Raw genomic sequence first — 20,486 nt, 5'->3', positions numbered from 1 at the left:
AAGAACATTGAGCTTGATGTACACTTTGTCCATGACCAAGTCGTCAATGGCCATCTTGAAGTTCGGTACATTCCTTCCTCGGATCAGATTGCTGATTGCCTGATGAAACCGTTGACACAATCCCAATTCCATCTCCTTCGAAGCAAACTCGGTGTCATTGATCTCCCCACGAGTTTGAGGAGGGATGTTAGAATAGAAGAATACAGCAAGGACTAATCAAATAAAAGGAATTAGACAACTAAGCAATGCCCTACCAAGTCACAAAATCCAACTCGATTGGATATATTAAAAAAGGAGAGAAAAGATTCAGTCAATCAATTCTGTTTTATAACACCTTCAATGACCTGTATAATAGTGACACTTGTCCGTTATTTGTTAGGAAAATTATTCTTTATTTTTCCCTTTTTTCGTGGCCTAAAACCCTAAAGGGTTAGCTGTATAAGTGTACCATTTATGTGCCTCTGTATCAGTGTGGAAAATACACAGTAATAGAGAGAAAAACTCTTGAGCTGCCTCTATTGTCTTCTTCATTAATTCCAACTGACAACCCACGAATTAACAATGCGACTTTTTAGCCCAGGGCGACGCATCCTTTCAGCCCACAGCAGCGTCTGCATGAACGACATCCTTTCAACCCTATTTCTCTCACACAATCTCCCGTGCTATCTCTATTCAACCCACCATCTCCGCTCGCCCTCCCTTCCCCAACGTCGTCGATCTCAGTTTCTGTTCTAGCAACTCAAACGTTTACAATAATGGAATGCAATTAATGATTAATCCATTAATGATATAAAGATTTATAAAAATATGAAAAACCTGAATTCGTTTACAATAATGGAATGCAATTAATGATTAATCCATTAATGATATAAAGATTTATAAAAATATGAAAAACTTGAATTTTCTTTCCTTAAATTTACATTCATTGAATGCAATTAATGATACAAAATTTCGTTTCCTTATATTTATAATTGAAATTCACACAAAAAAAAAAAAAAATCAAAATTTCCTTTCTTGCCAATTTCGAAAATTCAAATATTTCAATTTCATAATTAAAAAAACAATAATAATTAATTATAATAAGGGTATTTTTGTAAGTTCAAGAAAAGAAAATTATTTGAGACATTTTGAAAATTTATCTAAAGTTTAGTCATTTGACACAATTTCACTTAGTTTATCTCATTTCTTTGATCAAGGCCCATCGAACCAACCAAATCAAAAGCCCAAAATCCAAAGAAACAAAGCCCATTGAAACTGAAGCCCAGACCATAACCTTAAAACAAAAAACACCCGAGAGAGAGGGTTTTACATCACTGACCTATGGTAGTTCCGATTCCGGCATGAAGTTCACAGATTCTCCGGTAGTAGACCTCCCGGTGGGCGCCGTCGCCCTTTCGCTCCAGCAGGACAACGGTTCAATGCACGTTGGCACCTCCGTCTGGCCCTGTTCTCTTGTCCTTGTCAAATTCGTCGACCGATGGGCCTCAATTATCCCCACCGAAAACCCTTACTCCTCTCTCCTCGATTTCCGAGGTAAGCGCGCCATCGAGATCGGATGCGGCTGCGGCGCCGCCGGCATGGGCCTCTACCTCCTCGGCCTCACCGATTTACTTCTTACCGACATATCTCCCGTGATGCCGGCCCTCAAACATAACATCAAACGGAACAAGCCCGTCCTTAAGAAAGCCCTAAAACACTCTGTTCTTTACTGGAACAATCCCGCCCAAATCGCCGCCCTTAATCCGCCGTTTGATATTGTCATTGCCACTGATGTCGTTTACATTGAGGAAACTGTTGGGCCGCTTATTTCGACCATGGACACGCTGATCGGGAACAATGGCATCGTTCTATTGGGATACCAATTGAGGTCCCCTGAAGCGGATAAGCTGTTTTGGGAAATTTGTGATAGGGTTTTTCAAATTGACAAGATCCCACATCAGGATTTGCACCCGGAATTTGCCTACGAGGAGACTGATGTTTATGTCCTGAGGAAGAAGAACGAGACGGCATTGGGGAGTTGATTCCTATGAGTAAAATTTATCTGTTACATTGTTCATTCTTTAGCTTAAAGCTAATGTATACTTTTTGTTGGCCTTTAAATATACGACCACCCTTTTGGATTCTGGGGTTGAATATGCAAGTGTTGTGCGATTTTCCTTGCTGAAATTCGTCTATTGAAATTTTACATAGTGATATCGAAGTCTCTTGCTTTTTGTGTGCACGCATCGTTCATCACAATTGAACATGCTAGGAAAAGTCAGATGGGCACTTTGGTTTTGCAAGATATAGTAGGATCCAATTTCAGGGAAGTTCAATTGGCCATTTCTGTGGCAGGGTTCTGATATTAATTACTATTAGTCTTGAAGTTATGATCCAAACCTCTTAAATCATCATGGCAAACTTTGGTGTGAGAGATTTCTTGATTACGATTACCAGCTGGGATGTAAGCTGCCTGTAGTATAGCCGTTTGTGGTTGCAATCTCTTTTCTACATATTCTCTGATGTGTTATATCTGGATTGTGTTCATGATCATCTTTAGTTAGGATTTGTGTATTGTTTGTGTGTCATCTTTGTGGCCGAAGCCAAGTCATCGAGTTTGCTGCAAGTTCGATCTCCATTGTCTTCTACCTTGGAGGGCTTTTGGGGATGCCGTACTCAGGAACTTTGCGGTTTGCAGGTTGATGGTTGAACTGCTGCTTTTACTAGTTGTCCATCTCATTTTTCAAAGAGATCAAGGTGTTGCTTATATAATGTGCTTCAAATAGAATACACTGTCGGATGATGGTTAAACTGCTGTGCTTCAAATAGAATTGATACTCTGTTTGGTGATGGTTAAACTGCTGATTTTATTAGTTATCCATCTTATTCAATTGAACTTTTATCGACGTGAGTTGAAATTTCCGGAGAACAAAATTGGATGGAATCATATGGAGAGAAGAAATATTGTAGAATGAGCAATCCTTGGTAGCACCTTTCATAATTTGGACTTTGCTTACGATTATTCCAATGGGAGAGAATCATCCTTTCTGTTGAGCAGGGAGAGAGAGTGAAGATATTAGAAATCTTTCATGGCACCTTTCATTTAACTTCATCCTTTATTTTAATGTATATTTCTCCTTTCTTCTTCTTTTTTTTTTTTTTTTTTTTTTTTTTTTTTTTTTTTTTTTTTTTTGGTAATTATTTGATTTTTTTAGTTTTTAGTTTTTGAAAATTAAGTCTAATCCACTTGTTGTCACCTTCTATCAATGTTTTATAAAAATAAACCAAGTTTTGAAGACAATATAGGCTTCGATCAGTAATCATTTCATTTTTTGTTTTTTATTTTTGAAAATTAAGCCTTATTTCTCATTTCATACAATGATTTACATCTTTTTCCTAAACAAAATGGTTGAATTAAACATGTTTTTAAAAACTACTCTTTTTTTTTTATTATTATTATTCAAATTTTAGCTTGGTGTTTTAAATCGGGAAGAAATTTGGGGTGGAAATAGTGTATATAAGCTTAATTTTCAAAAACAAAAAACCAAAAATTAAGGTCCCGATTGGTAATAATTTGGTTTTTTGTTTTTATTTTTTTTAAATTAAGCCTATAAATATTACTTCCACCTCTAAATTTTTTTCTTTGTTAATATACTTTTTACTAATAGTCTAAAAAATCAAGTCAAATTTTAAAAATTAAAAAAAAGTATTTTTAAAAATTTGTTTTTGTTTTTGGAATTTTACTAAGAATTCAATTATTGTACTAAAAAAAAGATGTAAATCATGGTAAGAAATGAGAATGAAATAAACTTAATTTAAAAAAAAAAACAAAAAATGAAATGATTATCAAATGAGGATTAAATAGTTACCAAATCGGATCATAGTTTTTAAAAACTTGTTTTTGGTTTTAGAATTTTATCAAGAATTCAATTTTTTTTTACTTCAAAGATGAGAACTATTATTAAAAGTTGAGAGGAAATAAACTAAACTTTAAACAACTAAAAATAAACAATCAAATGATTACCATATATGTAAGTATGGTCTGAATAATTCATATTAAACTTTTCAAGCTTCAATATATATTTGATCAACAATAAGCATCAACATTAGCTATCAAGGTTGAAAGCAAAATATGATCTTTTGTACACGTGTGCATGACAAAGAAATATTTTCTATACTATCTTAAATATGTAGTACCTCCATTTAGTTGTCACATCAACGTCATCTTTCTTTTTAAATGAGATTGGTGTATTATCATGAAAAAAATTATAGTGTGAATAAAGAGAGTACTCGACAATGATACTAAAAAAAAAAAAACTGACAGACAGAATCTTTGTGTCCATAAGAGATTCTAATGGTCTTCATGCTTGCTGGCGGAAAACATAAAATGTTAATACAATTTACAAGAAGCCCCTCTCTACAGTTGTCTGGTTAGATACCTTGTCGGGAAAAAAACCAGCTTAAAAATAAGTATTATATCTCAAACAATAATATTGGTTTCATGTGTCTTTGCTTTTTAATAGATTAGTTCTCTCAAATAAACATATTAATTCACAGTTCCCTTATGATTTCTCAAATTTATTCATACAATAATGATAATTAGAAATATAATCATGAAACAACAGAAGACCCATCATGGACTGCAAAGGGGGCAATGAGATGGGAATTATTGCTTGATGATCTATTTTGATCACTGGACTCAAAAGATATGAAAGAAGGATTATAGAAATCAACAACATTGTTGTCATGTACTCCATGATGATTATTATTATTGCTATTATTATTATGACTCTTTTGTGCTATAAACTTGAGAGAAATGGATTCTTTTTGGAGTGAGTTCCCACATTGCCTAGGCTGTGTTTGGTAGAAAACTTTTGAGACCACAATCTCTCCATCTTTCTCTTCCTCACTGCTTCCCAGATGGTATTGGTGCATTATCCAGTTTGTCTTCTCTGGCTTCTTTTGCTTCCCATAATTGGTGTAGAGGACCAGTATCTTCTTGTAACCTTTCACTCTCCCCCCCACGAGAACTGGCCTCGTCTTCCCCGTTTTGTGCCATCGGGTCTCGCCCTCACCCTCGGCGTCGTCCGCGTCTGCATGGACTTTTCTTCTTTTTCTTGTTCCTGTTGTGTAGGCTTTGGATGGCCGGTGGAAGAAATGTCTGACCAGTCCATCTTTTCTTACTCCTGCTACAATTGTGTCATGCATGCATTTATTCAACATGGTAATTGAGAATATTATATTATATAATTTTTGGTCAATCTGTGTATAAATAAGTCTAACTGAGAGGTCAGATATTTTAATTTCAACCTAATTTTATGTACTAACCAAAGAAAAAAAAAAGAATGATGATTGATGGGATTTTTGTGTAGAAATAAAGCGCACTTTTTTTTGCTCAAGTTAGCTGAAAGGTTAATTTTCATGGAAAACACACTGAAAATTCTGTATGCCATCTAGTTTAGTGATGAATTAAGTATTCCAAAACCAATCAGTTTAGTAGACGTCTTAGTTTGTTATACATGAATATAACTCAACTCATTTAAATATATATTAAAATGAACATAATTGAGCTAATATAAAACTTGTACAATTGGTCTCGAGATTAGAGGTCTCATTTTCCACCCCACAAATTATTAAAAAAAAAAAACATAAACTAGACTAAACTCATTTAGATATATTTGAATCTTCCCCAAACTCAAAATGAATATTTCAGTCTTTTCATATTCTAAATAATAAAGATTTGATTATACCTCACATATTTTCTAATATTTTTCATAGAAATTTTTTTAAATAACAAAACTGCTCAAAATATTTTCAACTATAACAAAATATCACAATTTATCAATAATAGACACTTACAAATATTGATAGACATCTATCAGTATCTATCAATGATAGATGCTAGTAGTCTATCAGTATCTATCAATGAAAGATAGTGACATATTGTTATATTCTTAAATATTTTGGTTATTTTTTTTTATATTCAAAGACAACCCTATTTTCCAACCATTCCATAGCAATTTTCATTAGAATTTTCTTTAAACATTTTAATGTGATTTTTTTAGACGAAAGAAAACGGGAAACACCCAACCAAAAACTACATCCTCAACCTCTCATCATGGATAAGTGTGAAATTGAAACTTCAAAAAAGAGACAATATTGAAACCAACTGCTCACATTATTCTGCCTTTATATATATATAATTTGTTTAGAGTATCAACTTTGTCTCCCAAGCTTTAAACTCTTAAAATCTCCCTTGCCAAAATAATAAATAAATAAAATAAATAAGTTTCAACATAAATTGCGAGTTGATAGGTCTGTTTGCCTTAAACAAATAAATTTATATTATTCATATTATTCATGAGTTTTAAATAATTTTGAACGTTTGCCATCACTTTTCATATTATTCATGAGTTTTAAATAATTTTGAACGTTTTCTTTGCATCAAACAAATTCATCCTACATTTATTGATCGGTCTGTTTGCCTTGAACAAAAAGGTTAGCTATCAACATAAATTTTCTCTTAAAAAATAAATCTTAAAAGGATTGCAAGCTAATTAAATCTTAAAAAAAAAAAAAAAAAACCTTTCGAAAACTTTCTTTCCAAATTTTTAAAACTTAGTTTGATTTTTGAAAACATTTGTACAAGAAAATAGACAACAAAAGATAGAAACTTATAAGATAAAAGTAGCCTTTATAAACTACATTTCTAAAAACCAAATAGCTACGAAACGGGCATCATCAATTGAAATTCATCCAGCATAGATGTAACTATAAAATAATAATTATGATAATAATAAATAGAAATTGACCTGGCAATTTTTGGGGATGTGTATAGCAAATTCCTTGTTCCCATTGAATTGTGGGAATGAATTCATCAATCAAAGGATGGAGAAAAAGCTTGTGAGCATCACACCCAACTTTTCCCTCTAAATGTTGAAGAAGCTCTTGATCCGTCGGGTCAAATTTCACACCCGCAGGCAAACCCGGCAATGTATGAATTCCACCCTATTTTAAAAATTATCACCACACACATATATATATTATATACATTGACATTAATATAATTAAACCCTAAACAATCCAAAAAAAATAAAAAAAAACAAAAAAAAAACCTTGTCTTGGCTTTTGATTTGGTGGCCGCAAGAAGGACAAGAAAAACTTGAATTTCTACTTGTTTCCTGAACTGTAAAATTATTGTTTTTGTCCACAAATTGTGTCATTTGTTCCCTTTGTGTTCTCCTGGACCTGAAATTTCAGCTCTAATGTTAGAACATTTGTGTGTGTGAAAAAAGAGAGAGGGATTGAAGATATAGAAATGGAGGTTAAGTAAGGAAAATAATAATATAAAAAAAAGGTTTCTTTGATCTCAAGTTTGGTGAAATGTATATGTGCAGAAGAAGAGACTTTGATGAGAATAAATGCAGTTCTAGGGTAACTTTTTTTTTTTCTTTTTTTTTTTTTTGGGAACTGAATAAAGGTAATTTATTTTATTTTTATGAGAAGAAAGAATTGAGTGGAGAGGAGGCTACCTAATTTGAGAGAGAGAGAGAGAAAAAGAGGGTTTTTTTTTATAAAAAAAAAAAATCAGTTCTGATGTCACTATGGAGTATAGATAAAGCTTGTTGAGTGTTTATAAAAAAAAAAAATAGAGGGGAAAAAAGAAAAGAAAAGGGAAATTTGTGGTGTATTTTTTATATAATATGATGTGAAAGGGTAATTTAATTATGGTATGATTGTTTGTACACTCCTTGGCTTGCAATGTAACTGCCAACCAACTTCCACGATCACATACATAAAAACCAACAACGATCACGACAGTATTTTCAACACATAACGTTGAAGGAACCAAACAAACAACTTTGAACTTGCTACCTTAGCTACTGATTTTGATACATTTTAAACCCACAATTTTAATCCACTTCTTTATCGCATTTCTCAAGTCAATTTTTTGCTTTGTTTTGTATGCAAATCATGTCATATATCCGCTTCGTATACATTTAGTTTGAAGGATCGACGAAGATCAAAGTCGGTCGTACTTTTCAGCTTTATTTTAGTCTCTAAACTTTCATATTTTGTTCTATTTTTTTTCATATTTTCTTCTAATAATTTAGTTTTTGAACTTTTTAGATAATAATTATTTTGGTCTTGCTATGTTACCCTTTTGTTTGATTAATTAATGTTTTGTTTTTAACTTAATTTGGATTGGAAAGGTTAACATATGCACGTACTTGACCTACCTCATTAGTTTCTTAAAATTAAAATAAAAACAAAACCAAAAATATCTTTTTTCAAAAAAATTAGGGACTGAATAAATATTTATTTCAATAATTAAAATAGAATGAATTAATTGAAAGTTTAGGTAATAGACCATTTGAAAGTTTAGAAATTAAAATAGAACTCAAAAAAATGAAAATAAAATATGCTTAGAAACCCAAATAAGATTTCAACCTTATTTTTTTCTTCATTCTACAAATTTTTAAAAGTAAAATTAAACAAAGCCACATGCTTATTGTGCTATAACATAATGTCATATTTCTAATTCCAATTTTGATTTACATCTGATATTACATTTTTTACTTTGGCCTACAGCGATCTTCCAATGTTTACATCTATATGTTCTTTCATAAAAGTTGCCTATTTCATCTTTTTGTTTTTAGTTTAATTGCAAAATTATTCCCAAAATTATTTACGATTATTGATAAAAGAATATTGATTTCTTGTTTTCAATTCTCTTAAGAATATTAATGAAAGTGATATTTTAGCGTTTTGTATACTTTTCTTTTCAGAACATTATCCTTTTTTATGAATTATATACGTTATTTTAGTTTAAACTATAAAATTCATTAATAAAGAAATAAAATAAAATACATTAATAAAAATATGTAGTTATAGCCATATCTTATTATATGAGCAGCTTCTCTAATGTATTATTTAGCATGTATTAGAAAACGAGTCACGAGTGGATACATTAAACTGGTTCGTTCTTCCTTTTTTTCTTTTTTTTTTTTCTTTTTTTAATACTATTCTTAATTACTTCAATTTCAATTTGTTTTCTCAATAAAATAAAATAATAATAATCAATTTGAATAAATTTACGTTCACCTGAACAACTTTCAAGGAACAGAATCATTTGATTAAGATAACATATATTTAAATTTAATTTAATAAAAAAATCCAATCAATCGTTGGTATATCATGATCTCGATACAAATAAAAGAAAACAAACAAAAATTCAATCAATTGTTGGTATAGTATCATGTTTTGTTTTTATTTAATTTTTTAAAATTGTAGACAATTCTTGGGGTTTTTTTTTTCTTTTGAAAAAGAGATAATCCCCCTCAAGAGGCAAATGAAACAACAAAAGTCTCCGAGAATTACATCTAAAATTCAAATTGGAAAGTTGAAAAACTTACTACCGCTACAAGAAAATTGATCTTTTTCGAAGGTCAAAATCTTCGAAAAAAATATTTAATAAACCTTCAATACATTTTTTTTTTCAAAAGTTATCTCAACCTTTGAAAAGTGTCGAAATAGATCCCATTAAAAAAACTTTTCAAAGGTTTATTAACTTTCGAAAAGTATTATTTTTCAAAGATCGATTAACTTTTGAAAATTATTATTTTTCAAAGGTTATATATCTTCGATAATTGTGAAATTATTTATCGATAATTATCTATTATCAAGTAGTCTTTTTCGAAGGTTTTCATTATTTTTAAAGGCTTATCATGTTATTTTCAAAAATTTTAAAACCTTCATAAAAACTTATTTATCAACAATTGTATATCATTCGAAAATTCTTTTACAAAACCTTTTAGCACATTTATTGACAAATCTCGGAAGGTTGTTTTTACTAATTCATCTACATGTAGTACCATGAATTACAAAGTATAAGAATAGAATAGAAAAAATAGACAATGACATGGATAGAAGTAAACTTATATGTCATAAAAGTACACTAAAAGGCTATCGAAATTCTATAACATCAAACTATAATTGATCAATTAGAAACAAATTTTTTACACATTTCTGCCATCATTTTTTGAAATCTATCTTCAAAACGATTTTCTAATTCGCTTATTTGACGCCTAAGTGCTTCTACCTCAACCTTTCTTTGTTGTTCAGATTCTTTTATTTGTTGTTTAGATTTTTTTCTTTGTCATTCAGATTCTTGAAGTCGTTGTTCAGACTCATTAAGACGACACTCAAGATCGCGTATAATAGACGATGATCCAAATAACTTAGAAGGAGTAACACCTACTCCATAACCACAAACACGTCCGTGTTTCTCCGGTCCAAATACTCGTACGAAAATCTCATCCTCGTTCATGTCAAGTGTACTATCAATCACTTGAGAAGCATTTGATTTAAGTTCCAACTACAAATACAAATTCACATATTATAATTCAAAACTAACACCATATAAATTCAAATGTTTACAACAAACAAACACATGTCTTTGTTAGGTAAAGGATGTGGCTACCATTTTGCATTAAAAGTTCTAGGGACATGTTTAGAAGTCAATCCTGAAAAGATGAGACTTCTTTTTATAACACACTCTTTGGTTATGTTGAAATAAGCATGTTTTTTTGTCCTGAGGACTGGATCTTTATTTCAAATTGATTGAAACCCATTTCAGATTCACCAAATTCTAGGAATTCCATTTTCATTTCTTTCCTTATATTGATCCAAATTGCATCGAAAATCTATGGAGTGTTAGATTTTGTGGAAGAGCATAAGAAAAATTGAAACCAAAAAATAAAATAACGAACAATTTTCCTAAGAAGTAGTGAAAAAAAAGGGAAAGAAGTAAAACAAATAAGATCTTGGAGAAGTTTTAAACCTCTACAATATAGAAATATCTTGGACTGCATCAGTTTGATCTAATTCCTAATCTTGAACTCTAAAATGACACTGCATCAGTTTGATCTAATTCCTAACCTCTACACTCTAATTTTTGTTTAGTCTACAAGTTGAAAACTTGGAAACTACTAGCTTGAAATATTCATACTTCACAATGTTAAATATCATAGGACAATGATATGAGTTTTCTATAAATAAGACTTTGCTTGAACAAGATATGTTCTATAGCTCATCAGAAAATAGTCTAAGAATTCTGAGGGGATAAGCTAGAGACTTCTTTAAATCAATCATTTCTAGAACAGAGCAACAAAGATGATAAACTAATGACCTTTACTCAAACTCTAACCAATAACATCATATCTATCCATTATTTTGTACTTACTATTTTCTCCTATGTAGTTTCATTCACAGCCAATCCATTATTGCTCAAGTGAGTTAGCTCCCAAATTCTAATTTGACTCGGTTCTTCGTTAGTGACTCGAACTTATTTAAGTGAAAATATTATATATTAGATAATTTGACTAAATTAAAAGAAGTTTATGTAATTTTTATCTAATTACCACTTTTTCAACTCTTTGTTGTATACTTTGTGAACCACATGTGTGATATACATTCAATTTAGAATGGTTCTTTTGGTTTCTTTCACACATCTCCTGTATTTCAAAAGTAGAGTATGAGCATCAATAAAAAAAAACAATAAGTACAATTTTTTTTATGTACATGAAAAAGATATTAGAATACAATCTAATATTCAGTTGACTTCTACAACTTTGAAAGATATTCTGCATCTTCTCTTGTAACTCCTAGTGGAATATTTACTAAAGCTTCTGCAACTGTATCATATTTGTACAACCATTTTTTCTTTAAACCGTCTCTCCAATTATTACAAGATCGGTGAATTTGAAGCAATACTAAAGCCTCATGACCTTCAACTTTAAATCGTTCCTGTAAAAAAAAAAAATGGTAGTTGTAATCTAATTATGTAGGAAGTAAATTAAAGGAAAAAAATTATTATTTTTTCACATACCAATGTAAGCTCAAATAGTTTCCTTTTTGTTGTTGTATCAATATCTCTCCAACTTTTTACTTGTAAAAGAGTAAAGTTGACTTGTCTAGCTAAGATAGTGCATTGACTTTTAAAGATATCAACATTATCTCCAACGGGTCGATCTTCCTCCATTATACTTCAAATCTAATCCCATGAGGTAGTTTAACTAGTTTGAGATTACATGTGGGATCACGTACTTCTCTTACTCTAAAAGAAGATTCTAAAGTAAAAAGAAAGAAAAGAAAGTAAGTTACTAACAAATCAAAAACAAATAATATATATTATAAAAACCATGTTAGCTCTATTAAGAAATTGTTCATGACTAGTAGTTGATCTAATTTCTCCCGTAAACGATGATGAAGCTTCTAAACCAACTTTAGATTTTGTTGAAGATTGTTGATCTTCAACTATTTGGTTAGATGTAGATGCAATTGTAGTATGCTCGTGACTATCTATACTTTTATTGTTGTTGAATCTGCTTTTTACTTTTTCTCATCCTTCACACAATTAATGAATTTGTTGGAAATAAACAAGTTAGATAAATAACATAATAAAAATTAAATATTAGTTTAAGAAATAAGAGATCATATATTATAAAGTTAAAAAGAGATTACCTAACATAAACGATAGACAAAAAAATTAAGAATTAAATTGCTCTATTTACGTTTTCTTCGTCATCTTCTTCTTGACAATCTTCATCTATGATCAAAGGGATATTGTAATAATCTCTTGGATCAAATTTTAACACAAAATACCAAATCGGGTTTCTTCTATCATCAAGGTAAAAAACTCGTTCAGATTGGCATGCTAATACAAATGGCTCATTTGTAGCCAATGTGTACATTATATTCACACTAGTAGTCTATGATCATCAATTCTAATTCATTTACCAAGACTGTTGATATTCCACCATTTTCCTTTAAACAAAATGACCTTGTTTCCACCCATATATTGCAATTCAATAATATCATGCAATACACCAAAGTACTCTTGATCATCAGTTCTTTTCACTACTATCCCACTATTTTGTGTTTTTCTTAAATCATCACCATCCTTGATACGAAATCTAAATCCATTAATAATGTACCCTTTGTAGCATGTTACTTCTTGTGATGGACATCGAGATAAATCTAATAACTGTTTGTCAACTTTGTTGCTTCCATCAATATATAATTTAGTAACCTACATAGAAAATAGTATCAAATTTTAAAATGAATAGAAATTGTATAGATGAATAAATATCATAACTGTTGTCTTTTCTCACTTACATGATCTTCAAACCATTCTACAAACTCTTTATCATGCTTTTTTCGTGCGTTTCTAGGATCAAGATGTTGTAATCCTTGTATGTGCTCACTAAAAAAATTAAAAAGTTACTTTAGATTCTATTTAAAAATATTTAAAAAAAATTATCAATAAGAAAACTTTTACATACCTAATATATGGGAGGACATCATCACAATTCTTTAAAATATAGAGATGAGCTTGTCTCCACTCTTGTATCGTTAGCCTTCTTATTTGTTTGACTGGTCCCATAGGACGACCAACTAGTTTAAAGATAGATATTCCTTCATAAGAATTATGATCATTATCTTCATTTCTTCTCTTTTTGTTGAACTTAGTTTCTATGGTGTGAAAATATCTAGTGCAGAACATTACACATTCATTGCTGATATAACCTTTTGCAATAGAACCTTTAAGATGAGCTCAATTTCGTACATAAGCTTTTAACTTACTTAAATACCTTTCAAATGGGTACATCCACCTATACTGAACTGGTCCACCAACTCTAACCTCATTTGGTAAATGGATTAATAAATGCACCATTATATTAAAGAACGACGGAGGAAACATCATTTTCATTTTACAGAGTAGTTTTTCTATTTCAACATCAAGAAGATTTATATCGTCCACTTTAACCACTTTTGAGCACAAGATCTTTAAAAAATTGCTCAGTTTAATCAATCTCGAACTTCCTTTCTCATCAACCCTTGAAGTGCATATGGAAGCAAATATTCCATAATAATATGATAGTCATGACTTTTAAGACCAAATTCCATAATAATATGATAGTCATGACTTTTAAGACCAAATTCCATAATAATATGATAGTCATGACTTTAGATCGACACACCTTCCAACCGTAGAAGAGAATCCATCTAGAACTTTTAATTTCTTCAAATACTCACAAAATGCATTTCTTTCATCTAATGACAATGTACAACATGAAGCAGGTAAGTATAATTTGTTTTCTTCTTGTATTGGATGCAATTCCTTTCTTATATCCATTTCTTCAAGATCAAGACGAGACTTCAAATTATCTTTACCTCCCTTTAATATTCAATAATGTACTGATTACGTTTTCACAAACATTTTTTTCAATATGCATGACATCTAAATTGTATCACAGTAATAAAGTGCTCCAATAAAGTAGCTCAAAGAATATGCTTTTCTTTAGCCAATCTTTAGAACGTTTTCTCTTTTTCACACTATTGCCAAATACATGTTCTCCAAATTGGTTCACTTGTTCAAGTATATCACTTCAAGACAAATTCTTAGGAGGTAGGTTTTCTTCAATATACCCATCAAACAACTCTCGTTGTAGTCTCCATTCATGTTCTATGGGTAAGAAACGACGATGATCCATGCACTAGAAGAAATTCGAGCTCGGTTGGAAAAATTGAAATCGGATGTATAATGTCGGTTTAAAAAAAATGGATCTTTAATGTCGGTTTTAAACCGACATTGAAGATGGGCTTTAATTTCGGTTTAAAACTAATATTAAAGGTGTAATGTTTTTTTTTCTTATTTTATTAAATAATAAAACCCTATATCGCCGGCTTCTTCTCGATCTCTTACTCCCAAACCCTATCTCGTTCATGCCCGTCCTTCACCCTCCTTCACGCCGTCAATCTCCTTTACACCGTCGATCTCCTTCATGCCGTCGCTCGCCCGTGTTCGTCGATCTTCTTCCCGCTGTTGATCTCCTTCACGCTATCGCTTGCCCATGTCCATCGATCTCCTTCACGTCGTGCCGGTGCCCGTCAATCTCCTTCTCTTCCATGAGAGGTGATTATTTAAACCTCTGTTCATTTGCAACTTCTCTTTCGTCTATATTGATCTCCTTCAAGCTGTCGACGTGAATGAGGATTGTAGACCTCGTAGTCTCCAACGTTGAATGAGTTAAGTTTGAGCAGTGTTGGAATTTTGATGTTTTTGTTGATTTTCATTAGTTTTTCAATTCCCCTAATTTTTGCTGCTTGATTTCTTTTTTCCTTTCCATACACATTCTTTCACAAAACCATTTATAGGGTTATTCTGAATAATCTTTGATTTCAAATGATAAAAGTAGAAAGTGAAAAATTCGATATAATGTAAACTATATACATGTTTGTAAGCAAATTTCTTTTGAATTCATCGTTTAGCTTGTAAAATGAGTTTTTTATGTTGATGACATTTTGTTCATTTGATTTTAGTTACTACAGTTTTTCAAGGATAGAACCAAAGGGGAAGGGAAAATTTTATTAGGAATGTTAATTACTCAACAGATGATGTACATTTTACTTTTTCTTATATAAATTCGCAATTTCTATAGATTATGTTAATGGCATTAATTTGACTTCTCAATTGTTGTTTGTGATAATGCCTGACTGAATAAAACCCAATAGTTTTAGTAGAGAGAGTGTGAGATTGTTGGATGGTTAGGGTTGATAATTGAAGTCATTTTTAGCTTGCCCACTTGAGGAAATGACATCTCCCAAACTTATAGATTAAGCCCTCTGGTCATTGAGACATATTCAAGATTTTACTTCTAAGTTGTAATTGTTTCTTGTTTGTACTTCTTCTTCTCTCCTTTCATGTTAGTTTACTTTTTGGTTTAATCCTCTCCTATTGGGATGTTCTGCAAACCACTAAATCAAATCTATAAATTGACATCCAATTCTTTCTCTCTCTCCATACACTTTTTCAGTGTCAAGCCGGCGGTGTGTTGAGAATTGGATTCTCCTCCACCTCATTGGGAAGCCTTGGTTTTATTTATTTGAGTTTGTATTGGCTTAATTCTATTATGTTAATGGTTCTTATAGATAAGATGGTTCAAAACTAGTAGGATCATTTTGATTCCTTTTGCTAAATGATGGAGAACTCTGATGATATCGAGGCTTGAATTTAGCAGACTCTAAATCTTTGTTTGGTTTTTGTGAGTCATTATCAAGTGTGAGCTTCTAGAGATTGAAAGGGCCAAACAAGTAAGAAAGATGAAAGTTTCTTTTTCTTTTTCCTTTTCATAAAACATGAAAAATGAGGTGATGTATTATGCAGCAGTTATCAATGTAGCTCCTAATTGGTATGCCTCTTTTATTTTACTTAATAGATGTGTGAACTAATTGGATATTGGTTTCATTATCTCGTTTTCTCTATGATTAATTCTCTTGAAATTAAAGAGTGCAAACTTTGGATTGTTAGTTAAGTACGTTTTTAGCCTTTGAGTTTGCTTGTTCAACTGCATATTTAGATTTAAACATTTGTTGCTTTTAGTTGGATATTACTTGTATTCTCTGAACATAACTTCTTACTTTATTATTCAGAATAACCCTGGAATTTTGTTTTTTGGCTTTTCTTTTCATCGATAGGATCTGAATCCTTGATATTGACTCATACAAAATACAGTCTAAGGACACAATTTCTTGTGATATTTATTTGGATTGATATTTGTTTTGATTCAATACTTGATTTTGAGTGAAGTTTTTCATTTGTTAGGTTCAAGTTTGACGTGTAAGGCTAAATTTTGATTCTTGGGGATTTGGAAGGAAGATAGGAAGATTGCATTGGACGTGTTTTAAGAAGGTTAACAAGTGGAAAAGGTGCACAGAACACAAAAAGGACTTCATAACAACATTAATAACAAGGACAAGGTAATATTTATAAGATGCTTATCTTAAAAGTCTAGTTGTTCTAAATTTGTTGATGTTGCATATTTTACAATCATAATTTTATGCTTTTAAATTTTCCCTTGTTATTGTTTTTTTCTTTTTGTAGATTAAGTTGCATATTTTACAATCATGGATAAGTCATGGATGAAAATGAATAGAATGTCAGCTGAGTATGGTTTAAGAGTCGAGGTGTTTATTAAAAATGGTCTAGAACATTCAAATATACTGAATGTCATGAGTTGTCCATGTTTGAAGTGTGTTAATGCAAAGACTCTAGATGTGAACAAAATAAGAGAACACTTATTTTTTAATGGTATAGATCAAAGTTATCAGACATGGATTTTTTACGGTGAATCATTACCGATTAAGAGAAACAATGAAAATGTGTATACTAGTGAAAGAGACGAAGTTGATGAGGATGATGTTGATGTTGATGACACAATTGGAATGTTTGAGGCTGCATACAATAACTATTTTAGTGGAAAATCCGATAATATGATATTTGTTGGCCGATTTGTGTAAGGATGTAATTCTTGTTTTTTGTCTCAAAAGAATGTAAATGTTAGCTTAGAATGAATGTAAATGCTAGTTTAGAATAATCTTTGTGAATGGAATTAGTACTAATATGATATTTGTGAATGAGAGAAATGATGGCTTGGTGTAAGTATTCTATGAAAGTCTGGTTTTGGTATTGTGATTCTTGTTTGTGGATAAATTCATAGGTGGAAGACATGATCTGTTTATTATTGGAAACTGTATTCATGATATTGTGATTCTGGTATTGTGATTCTTGTTTATTCATGGAATTAGTACTAATTGATATTTGTGAATAAGAGAAATGATGGCTAGGTATAAGTATTCTATGAAAGTCTAGTTCTGGTATTGTGATTATTGTTTATGGATAAATTCATAGGTGGAAGACATGATCTGTTTATTATTGGAAGCTATATTCATGGTATTGTGATTCTGGTATTGTAATTCTTGTTTATTCATGGAATTAGTACTAATTGATATTTGTGAATGAGAAAAATAATGGCTTTGGTGTAAGCTGTATTCTATGAAAGTCTAGTTCTGGTATTGTTTTGCAAATTTTGGTGGATAAATTCATAGATGAAAGACAAATATTGATGAGTATATGTAATAGATTGGAAATATTGATTCTTTTTTGTGGATAAATTCATAAGTGAAAGACAAATATTGATGGGCTCCCCATGCAAATTTTTTTATACTTTTTAATATAAAACAATGATGGACATTTCCTGACCCAACATGAGACATGTAATGTCATTTTTAACTGATTTGACCAAAAAAATGGATTCAACAATGAAATTTTAAAAAAATGAACATATTCGGGCTTCAATGTCGGTTAAGAATTAAAAAAAATAAGCTTTAATGTTGGTTGCAACCGACATTAAAGACCTTTAATCACTAAAGACTTTTAATGTCGATTGTAACTGATATTAAAGACCTTCAATATCGGTTGCAATCGATATTAAAGACCTTTAATGTCAGTTGCAATCAACAATGAAGGCTGTGTTATTGGTGTTATTGAAGCTAAAACCGATATTAAAGGAAACTGTCATTAAAGGACTTTAATAATACTATCTTTAATGTTAGTTTTCAACTGACATTAAAGCCCGAATTTCTTCTAGTGATGTAGCACATCTTTCCGCTATTTTTTTTAAATAAAGTGACTGAGTATCAAAATTACATGAAGGACAAGCTAAAATACCTCTTGTATTCCAACCAGATAAGTTTTCATATGCTGGAAAATCATTAACTGTCCATAATAATGTAGCACGCATGTTAAAATTTTGTTTTAGTGAAGCATCATAAGTTTCAACCCCTACATCCCATAAGAACTTCAGTTCATCAATTAACAGTTGTAAAAAGATGTCAATATCATTACCAGGGCCTTTAGGTCCAGGAATGAGTAATGATAACATGAAATAAGGCTCTTTCATACACATCCATGGTGGCAAATTATATGGGATAAGAATGACAGGCCAGACACTATAAGATAGACTCATATTTCCAAATGGATTAAATCCATCACTAGCCAATCCAAGTCGAACATTTCGAGGCTCTGAAGCAAATAAACTATATGATTCATCAAGTGTTTTCCAAGCAATAGTGTCAGCAGGATGCCTAAGAACTCCATCATCTACTCGTCCATTCAAATGTCAGGTCATACTTGATGCAGTCTTTCTTGACATGTATAATCTTTTTAATCTTAGAGTTAGAGGAAAATATCGCAAAAATTTTTATGGAATCTTCTTTTTATTTATTTCATTTGGCTTCCACCTAGATACTCCACAAACTAAACATTCATCAGCTTTCACATTTTCCTTCCAATATAGTTGGTAATTATTAGAGCATTCATGTATCTTCGAGTAATGAAGCCCTAAATCTTGAAGGATTTTTCTTGTCTCATAGTAATTATTAGGTAGAACAGTACCTTTTGGAAATGCATCTTTTAGTAACTCAAGTAGTAAAGTAAATGATTTATTACTCTAACTTCCAAAAGACTTTAGATGAAACAACTTCATAATGAAAGACAACTTAGAATATTTTTTACACCCAGGATAAAGCTCTTTTTCTGCATCATTCAACAATTTATAAAACTGAGAAGCATTCTTATTAGGTTCTTCATCATACCCATGCTTATTTGATTCTCCTTTACCAATCCAATTATTCGTGTTAAAAGCACTAAAATGATCCTCTAGTATTTCACAAACATCTTCATCATCAGTGTCATTATCATTTTCTCCTACTTCATAAGTAAAACTTTCTTCACCATGCATTGTCTATCTAGTGTAACTTGGAACTATTCCAAACATTAAATCTGCTTCAACATCATCTCGAGTCTTAATTATGCATTATTGCATCTTTTACATGGACAAGATATTTGACTAGTCATTGCATGCATAAATGCAAAATCCAAAAAACTTCTAACTCCATTTCTATATTCTTGCAATACTCGATTTCCAATTTGCATCCAACTTCTATCCATGTTATACACTTCTTTCTAAAAAGTGTGAGATTACCTGAACCAAATTATTACTTTAAACTAATTTACTATTCAAAGAATAAAGGGAGAGAATGACAATAAAAGAAAAGTAAATAATGTATTTAAAAGTAGTTTAAATAATATAAGTATTGATCATGATTTTTCATTGTGTTTTTAGTTTAAAATATTCAGAAACCTACTTGTTTAAAGGTATGTGCTCAATGGTCCACTGGTTGGTATTGTTCTACATAAGTCATTGCTTGAGACATCCTTGAAACAAAGGAGACACAATCCATCATAAATCAATCACATGACATGGCATAAAACTTCAACCAGGGATGTATATCACCTAAATGAACTAATACACAACAATGAAATTATACAAAGACTTACAGAAGTTTAAGACTTGTAATTCCAGTAAGTTCCTCGAGATTGGTCCATTTAATCGATTATCATTAAGCCGTTTGAAAAATAGAATAAGAGTTCAAACAAAAGATAGTGAAAAGAAAGAGTCACAGGAGAAAGCATTCATTCAGATTTTACTTCCATCCAGAAACAAAAAGATGATAGCCATTGGTTTCACAATCCTAACATGTCACACCCCGCCCCATCATTTAGTTCCTGCATCTATCACTTAACTCCAGCGGCTCATCAT

General features: G+C 31.0%; 2 protein-coding genes and 1 pseudogene across 3 annotated transcripts; 1 reads left to right on the top strand and 2 right to left on the bottom strand.

The window, feature by feature from the left end:
- Nucleotides 1-1,299: 1,299 nt before the first annotated feature.
- Nucleotides 1,300-2,193, top strand: LOC120088512 (S-adenosyl-L-methionine-dependent methyltransferases superfamily protein). The gene has a single exon (XM_039045878.2). The coding sequence runs from the start codon at nt 1,341-1,343 to the stop codon at nt 2,019-2,021; it is 681 nt and encodes a 226-aa protein (XP_038901806.1). The 5' UTR covers nt 1,300-1,340; the 3' UTR covers nt 2,022-2,193.
- A 2,324-nt stretch (nt 2,194-4,517) lies between these two features.
- Nucleotides 4,518-7,374, bottom strand: LOC120088753 (NAC domain-containing protein 73-like). Of its 2 annotated transcripts, none has more exons than XM_039046190.2 (3): nt 7,095-7,374; nt 6,792-6,987; nt 4,518-5,165 (listed from the first exon to the last, which is right to left on the bottom strand). In XM_039046190.2, exons 1-3 carry the CDS (start codon nt 7,200-7,202, stop codon nt 4,591-4,593), a joined length of 879 nt encoding a protein of 292 aa, XP_038902118.1. In that variant the 5' UTR covers nt 7,203-7,374; the 3' UTR covers nt 4,518-4,590. The 2 variants fall into 2 exon arrangements, with proteins under 2 accessions (XP_038902118.1, XP_090162391.1); XM_090306265.1 differs by having other exon boundaries at nt 4,518-5,168; nt 7,095-7,370.
- A 2,764-nt stretch (nt 7,375-10,138) lies between these two features.
- On the bottom strand, nt 10,139-19,625 carry LOC150033280 (uncharacterized; annotated as a pseudogene).
- Between the last annotated feature and the right edge of the window lie 861 nt (nt 19,626-20,486).

Source organism: Benincasa hispida, chromosome 10 (assembly GCF_027475165.1).
Source record: "Benincasa hispida cultivar pf3 chromosome 10, pf3_genome.v1.1, whole genome shotgun sequence".
NCBI classification, from domain to species: Eukaryota; Viridiplantae; Streptophyta; class Magnoliopsida; order Cucurbitales; family Cucurbitaceae; genus Benincasa; species Benincasa hispida.
The sequence above is the reverse complement of the archived record's forward strand: the minus strand, read 5'-3'. Positions and strand labels throughout refer to the sequence as shown.